Source organism: Xiphias gladius, chromosome 17 (genome assembly GCF_016859285.1).
Source record: "Xiphias gladius isolate SHS-SW01 ecotype Sanya breed wild chromosome 17, ASM1685928v1, whole genome shotgun sequence".
Lineage (NCBI taxonomy): Eukaryota > Metazoa > Chordata > Actinopteri > Istiophoriformes > Xiphiidae > Xiphias > Xiphias gladius.
The window spans coordinates 18,065,921-18,073,533 of NC_053416.1; the positions used below are offsets into that span (position 1 = coordinate 18,065,921).

At 38.9% G+C, this 7,613-nt stretch overlaps 1 protein-coding gene across 1 annotated transcript; it reads left to right on the forward strand.

Annotated features, from left to right (window-relative positions):
* On the forward strand, positions 1-5,110 carry nlrc3l1 (NLR family, CARD domain containing 3-like 1). Its single transcript, XM_040150174.1, has 7 exons — positions 1-43; positions 1,474-1,734; positions 2,279-2,368; positions 2,569-2,646; positions 2,750-2,858; positions 2,967-3,207; positions 3,330-5,110. Exons 2-7 carry the CDS (start codon positions 1,523-1,525, stop codon positions 4,925-4,927), a joined length of 2,328 nt encoding a protein of 775 aa, XP_040006108.1. The 5' UTR covers positions 1-43; positions 1,474-1,522; the 3' UTR covers positions 4,928-5,110.
* The last annotated feature ends 2,503 nt before the right edge of the window (positions 5,111-7,613 follow it).

The following is a 7,613-nucleotide window of genomic DNA, read 5'->3' on the forward strand; positions in this document are numbered from 1 at the left end:
AAGAAGAAGAACCTTTAGCTTCCCGAATCCATCGGATACGAAGGTAGGTTGACAGCTGATTGCATATATTCATAAAATGAAGTTATTACCAATGCATTTCATTTACTTTTATGGCCATTGTGAAAGCAATGTTGTGGTTCTGCGTAAAGCTCACTTGCCTTATTCCCGGTTTGAGCCTTCCTCGAGCGTCAGTCTGTGTTTATTGCCAAATTCAAAGTTATGAGCTAACTTCAGTTAGAACTCAAGTTACAAATCCCGTTGACATTATTTGGCAGGTTGAGAGGCTGGTGTTGTTGAGAGAACTGACACAGTCTCAAGTGTCGTGTGGAGAAGTCAAGGTGGAAGAGTGAAGTTGAAATGTCAAAAACTAGGTCGTGTAACAGTTAGCTAAGTTGCTACCACTGTTCCCGATAAGAAAGAAAAACAAGTATAGCTGCACACAACTAGGATTACAGTTCCCCTTTCCCAAACACTTCCTTAAGATGGTCCGTGTGATAAAGTGCATGTGTTAACATCTTATAACTGATGTGGCTCAAAATTCCCAACAGAGCCAACTGTCATTTAAAAAATGATCATGCATCAAGTTTATAACAGCGTCACAACATTGTAAATGTCCATGTAGCAAAGAGGAACCAACACAATAGCAACACACAATAACAAGAAAACGTGTATCCCATGGTAAGACTTTACTCTAAATCCGTAAAAGGCAAAGTGATATTTATGTTTGTGCTGTATTGCATTAGTTTATCTTTCTGTTTTGTATCTACCATAAAGTCTGTGACACTAAACCTTTGTTATTTAAATCAATCGTAAGTTTAGCAATCAAAAGCGCAGCAAGCTTTAATGATCAAAAGCCTAAAAACAGTAAACCACAATATACACTAACAGAAATTGAGTACATGACAACAATTTAGGGAACTGTAATTGTTATATTAATTAATATATAACTATATATACTATAATTGTTATAATGTTGCTATGTTTGCAAACATGTTCAGCTGATTTACCGATCCTTATATCCTATATCCTTATACTGATCCTAGTGACATTGAACTTGCTGACCATGTGGTTTATTTGTTTGCATATCGATTGTAAGCATGGGATTTTGTATTTAAAAGTAATAATTTAGCAATTTAGTTTTGTACATTCAAACTCTGAAAACTGAGCCTAAGCGATCATAACATACTGAAATAGCGTATTTCAAAATGGAGTAAAAATACCTTTTTTTAATATCGTCATATTTCACTGCGATAAAAATTAAAGGAAATTTAATGGACATTTATTGTACCTTGCATGTATGTTTTGGCAAGGTAATGCAGTATCAGGTATTAGGGCAGATACAGGCCGAATAAGCTTCCAGCAGTGGAAACCTGAAAATCTTGTTGGGTGTAAAGTGTAAAGTTCTTTAAACACCCCGATAGAGAAAATGAGAGATGATACACTGTTTTTTTTTCCATGTTTGTTCTTCTGCAGGTACAGACAGGTTATGGCCAGAGACCATCCCTGGAAATAAAGTGTTCACATGCTTGTTTTCGGTCACGTTAGTCATTGTCTGACCCTCTGTGACATGATGGATGACACAGAAATGGACGTGTCAGGCAACTCTTCCCTTGGGGATGCAGTGTCTGGTAGAGGACAACAGAGTGTGTCTAATGAAGGTGACGACCTCTACTACATCCCGGAGAGAAGACCATCTCTGGACTTAGGACCAGGTCTAATGGATACCAGCCACTGGTACTGAGAGATTTTTCAAGTACTAGCCCAAGGGTCCTCTCTACCTCTAATTCTGGGTAGTATTTTTATGGCGAGTAGTAAATATATATCTTAAGTAGAAAAATAAAAAATAGTCCTCCTGATGATAAAGAGACCATAGATTGTATGTCTATGGCAGATACCACACGGTTATCATTTATTGTCTGCAGAGGGTAAAGTACAAAGTGAAACAAATATCACTTACATCTCATATGTAACAACAAGGATGTCTCCCCTGGCAGACTGAATAAAGAGCTTAACGTCTATAGCTTCATCAAGTCTGTTTTCACGTTGAAATAATTAAATATATGGGTGTTATATACTTGGATCTAATTTGATGAATGCATCAAAATAAATCTCTTTCCTTACAATTGGACTTTTTTAATACAGAAGTCAATTTTCTTCAAACAGCAAAGCTTAAAATGGAGTAATTATCTGACATGTGCTATGTAAGCCTGTGATTGCTTGCTATGTGGTCACCTAGCAATTAAAAAACTCTCATTCTGCCATCCTTCTTTTTTTCTAGGCATTATGTGGACCAGGCCCTGTCTCCAGCTCTGAGCTACATGTCATTGGCAAGTGCAGAGAGCTCAGTCAAAATGGATGACTTCACGAGGTACAAACAAGACATAGTATTCAGCAAAGCTTAAATCAGTCTATACAGTAATGCATTCACCACATTAAATCCAGGAAGCAGCTGTGCCTACAAATACATTGTAAATTGTTGTTACTCTTATTCTATCCAAGGAGAACTATAATGAAGTCTTGAAGTTACACTGAGAACAATAAAAGTCCTCTTGTTTGCCTGATTTATAGGGTCAAGCTGGACAGAACAGATTCATACTCTAGCTTGTACTCCTTTGACAGCGATGACTGTGAAAAGAGAATACCCAAGTAAGAAATACACCCATGGCAAGACACTAATACATTTGTGTAAGCGATTACATACTAGATTACGCTAAAATATGTTTGAATCTCTCCACCGTGGCCTCACCAGGGTTAAAAGGAGAGACGATATTGTCTCAGAGCTTTCTGACACACCTGAGCCAATCCAAACCACGAATGAGTTTAGGCATCCTTCTCTCACAGTTAGATTCGTTTTCAAGGTCAGTTTGTGTTCCCATATCATTTGCATGAGTTTGAAAGAAATTAAGTACAAAACACCCTTCAGTTCACAGCAACAGCACTGAATTTCACCCTTCTTTTGGAATCAGGCTATCAGTAATACCCTTTGGAAGCTGTCAGGGGAAAATCTTAAGAGATTCAAATTGATGCTGTGGAAGCATTACCCACAGTCATTCAACGCTCCTTCCCAAAGCATGGACGTGGTGGACCTTGTGGACCGGTTGCTTGAGTGTTACAGCCTTGAAGTATCTTTGCAGATCACCAAAACCCTTCTTGAGAAGATAGGGCAGAACAAGATGGTTGACTATCTCCATACTTTGTGCATCAGAAGTAAGTGCCATCCCTTCTTAATGTCTTATTACTATTAATTTAATCTTAATGAAAGGGATGGATGATTATATTTACATATATATATATATATATATATATACACACATTTTCCTTTTTTTCAGATGAAGTACGTTCTGATTTAAGTGAGACTCTGAAGAGGACATACATGGAAGTATGTGAGGATTTGGCCATGCAGGATGAGAGGAAGCCTTTTGACAATGTCTTTACTAATCTCTACATAACCTCACCATGTGATAATGGCCCAAATATTGAACATGAGGTCATGACCATTGAAAAACTGGACAGCAACCGGGAAGCAGGGAAGCTTCTTTATACCAAGGATATTTTGAGCGCTGAAAGGTTGGAGCGCGCCAACATAAAGTTTGTATTGATCACTGGAGTGGCTGGGTCGGGTAAGTCAATGGCAGTCAGAAGGTTAGTCCTCGATTGGATTGAAGAGCGGTCCCACCAACACGTGTCTTTTTTGTTTCCATTGCCGTTCAGAGAACTCAAACAGTTTAAGGATTCCAAGGTCTCCCTGTTGGAAATAATACAAACACTCTACCCAGAAACAAAAAAACTTAGAGATGAAGATTATAGATGCGAAGATTGCAAAATAATGTTCGTCTTTGACGGTCTTGATGAGTACAATGGGAAGCTTGACTTTGAAAACACTGAGCTTCTTGGTGACCACACAGATCCCACCACCCTGAACATCATTGTGGTCAACCTCCTCAGAGGGAGGCTGTTCTACCGCGGCCTATTCCTGGTCACTTCTCGGCCGCAAGTAAAGCGCTGCATTCCTTGGGATATGCATTATGATGAGATGGAGGTGCGTGGATTCTGTGACCCTGAAAAGGATGAGTACTTTAAGAAGAGATTTAAGGACCCAGATCAAGCAGCCCAAGTTATTGCGTATATCAACTCTCTCAAAACCCTCCGCATCATGTGCCACCTTCCCTTGTTCTGCTCACTGATTGCTGATGAGTGCCATCGCATATTTAGGGAACAGGGGGCACGGGCAGAGCTGCCCAGGAGCATCACTTACATGTACACAAAGCTTGTGCTAGCACTCACACGTCAGCATCGCACATTTAGAGCTCCAAATCGTAGCCCAGATGAAGAAAGAGACTTCCTTATGAAGCTTGGAAAGTTGGCCTTCAAGATGTTGGAACAAGGCCAGTTCAAGATTACCAGGTCCGACTGGAAAGACATCGGAATCAACGAGGAGGAGGCAGTGATTAACTCTGGCCTGTGCACACAATACACCACAAAGCCATACATCTTGATTCATGAGAAAGTCTTCAGCTTTATCCACCCCACCATGCAGGAGTACCTGGCTGCCCTTTATGTCTTTCTCTCCTTTATAAACCAGGGGAAGAACATTTTTGAGCAGCAACTTAAAGACAAGTTCAAGGGGATGTTCAAAGGACAAAAAACTATGGAGCTGTACAAAAGCGCTGTGGACAGAAGCCTGAGCTGTGAGGATGGCAAACTGGACATTTTCCTACGTTTCCTGTTTGGAATGGCACTTAAGACCAACCTGGAACTCCTCCAGCCATTCTGCACCTCTTCTGTAAAGTGGCCAACAGTGATCGCAGATGCTGCTGCCCTCATCAGGAAGAGGATGAGAGAAAATAATTATTCTGGCAGGAGCATCAATTTGCAGCTCTGCTTGGTGGAGCTGGGTGTGTTAGAATCAGAGGCAGAAACCTCTTGATCTGACTCTTTTAAAACACTGATCACTGCACAAAATCATTTCACTATAAAATGACGACTATGTTTGTTTCCTATTCAACCAGAATATGCATTAATGGAGCTTTTAATGCATTTAAGAGCCAAACATAAAGTAATCACTTCTTTAGTTCCACAGTTACAAAGCTGAAGAAAAACCATCTTTTAAGGAAATGGGAATGGTGTGATTTAATGTCTCTAAATATGGATTTACAGAAGCTGTGTGTTTTTTGTCCCATTTTTATAGAATGCATATATGATCCAAGATGTTTGATGTACATAATTAATTATTGCTGGTGTTGCCAGCCAATCTTCTGTTGTGCAAACTATGACTTAGTATTAAAATTCTTTTAAATGCTTTTTAACTGCACTCTTAACACAATATCATGAGGAATAGGACTATTGTCTGAGCCCAAGTACGATTGGTAAATTGTTATAGGTAAAGTGGCTGTGACATTCATGTTTTGGTATATAAGGCAGTAATCACATTGAAGAGCTGTAGTTCTGTAATTTTTTATGCAACACAGCTAAAAAGCATCTTTACTCTGATCCCTGTAGTTTACATCACTGCCAAAGTGTTGGTCTCAGTGCATGTAATACGGGTTATTAAAGTACTGAGAGTGATACCCATTGGACAAAAGTTACCTGTTTGAAATAAATGGTACAATCAACAATAAAAAACCACAGGGTTCCATCAGCACTGCACACTTGAGTTTGAGTGAATTGGCTGATTCAGCTTTGTCGTTATGGAGTATATTTTCATATGCTTCAACAGTATACAAATTTCAGATGGCTTATCGCCAGCAAACAGACACCGGAATGAGACACAAACATAGCATAAAAACTTAAAATATTCTCTCTATATTCTGCAGTTAAAAGATAGTACCGTTGTGTGGTAGAGTCAACCAAATTACAGCAATTTAGACAGTTTACCACAATAGTATCAAGGGTGCATTCGGTTCCACATAAAATGTTGCCTCTGGAAGTTGTTTCCTTGGAAACAGAGGGGGATCCTCAAAATGCTACATCAGATTTATATTGGGAGAGGGTAATAACATCCTCCAGGTGCTGTTCAATTGCCCTTGTTTCCCTGTACTTTACTTTCCCTGTACTTACTACTAGTCTCACTGAAGGGAGGCCATCAAAGGAAAATGATTTGCTATTGTGGAACCAAATGTGCCCCAAGTTTTGTACATTTGCTCATCCAACTCTTCTTTGGTAAAGTTCTCCCACCTAACCTATAATATTAAATTCACATAACATTGATTCTTACCAAAATGAATTATTTCGCAAGATAAAACATGGCTCAGAGAAATCCACTTTTTACAGCAGTAACATTCAGTGTTTTTGTCCTTTTCCTACATTAAAACCACCACTTTTTGTGGCTAGTTTTATGTTCTTTTGGGCCATTCCAACAGCGCTTGTCACAAGACAGGTGAAGGTGGATTTGAAGTCCTCTGATGTGACATTCTTCAACAGCAAACTCCTCTGTATGATTGCACCCTCTTCCAAAGTTGATCTAAAACAAACAGTCATTACAGTCTACATGCAGGTTTGTTACAATAATCATTTACTACATTGCTTTCTAAAAACAGTTTGCAGACCTAAATTTGAAGCCAAGGATACACTACAGCTTGATATCGAGTAAAGTGAGTATGGATTATTGTACTTATATGGGTAATAAGCTGTGTTATGGTAATTTCCATTCAAATGTTAATATCAAAGTCATAATACTCACTCCTCTGATTCTACTATTGTGTCACTGCTGGATATTTCCTCAGGGAAAGACTCATTGACAAGCCAATAGATAAGTGTCACACCATCTTCACAATTTGTAAATGCATCACAGTGAAGAACCAGCGGCTCACCTGTAAGGCAGAACACACCCAGACCACAAACACAGCTTCAATATATGTACAGAAACCCTTATAAAGAGCTTCATAATAAAGATCCCCTTGAGCTGCCAGCTAACAACAGGGCCTGAAAGCTGTAAATATCAGAAAACACTTCATGTAATTTGTATGCGTACAAATGTTACCTGGATGAGCTTCTATTATGACTTGATCTGCACCAATGATCTCTGGAGATCCATCCTCAGAAACTGGAAAAGGACAAATTTAGGTGGGCACAAAAATTTGAATCACATAAAAATAAAACTTTGTCACCCACAAAATATACCGTACCTGGAAATCCATCTGCAAGCAGCAGACATATAGATCCCAAGGCTGTCACATTGACACAACATGTTAACATCGAATGCCATAATACAGTGAAAATGAATAGGTTGGTTCTTATTAAATATTACCTTTGACAACAGATGACAGCTTCATATTGACTCCTCTGCTGAGAGGTTTGTGCTGTTCACTGCCGTTTGGAATTACTATATATACACCAACAGAATTCACTTCCCCTACACCCACTCAAAACACATAATGCATGGAAAGAGAGCACATGGGGATTTCCTCACAAACTAGCCCACTACTGTTCTTAGGGGGTTGCTGACTCATACTTCATAGTTACATAAATCAAGCATTTTGATTAAATCATAGCTCTTAGTCATGTGATTCCAGTTATGTCAATATGTGTCATCAGTAAACAAGTAGTTGGTTTTAAATTTTGGAAACATAAACCTCAAGGATGCATGGATAAAACATAAATCGTACACAAAAATC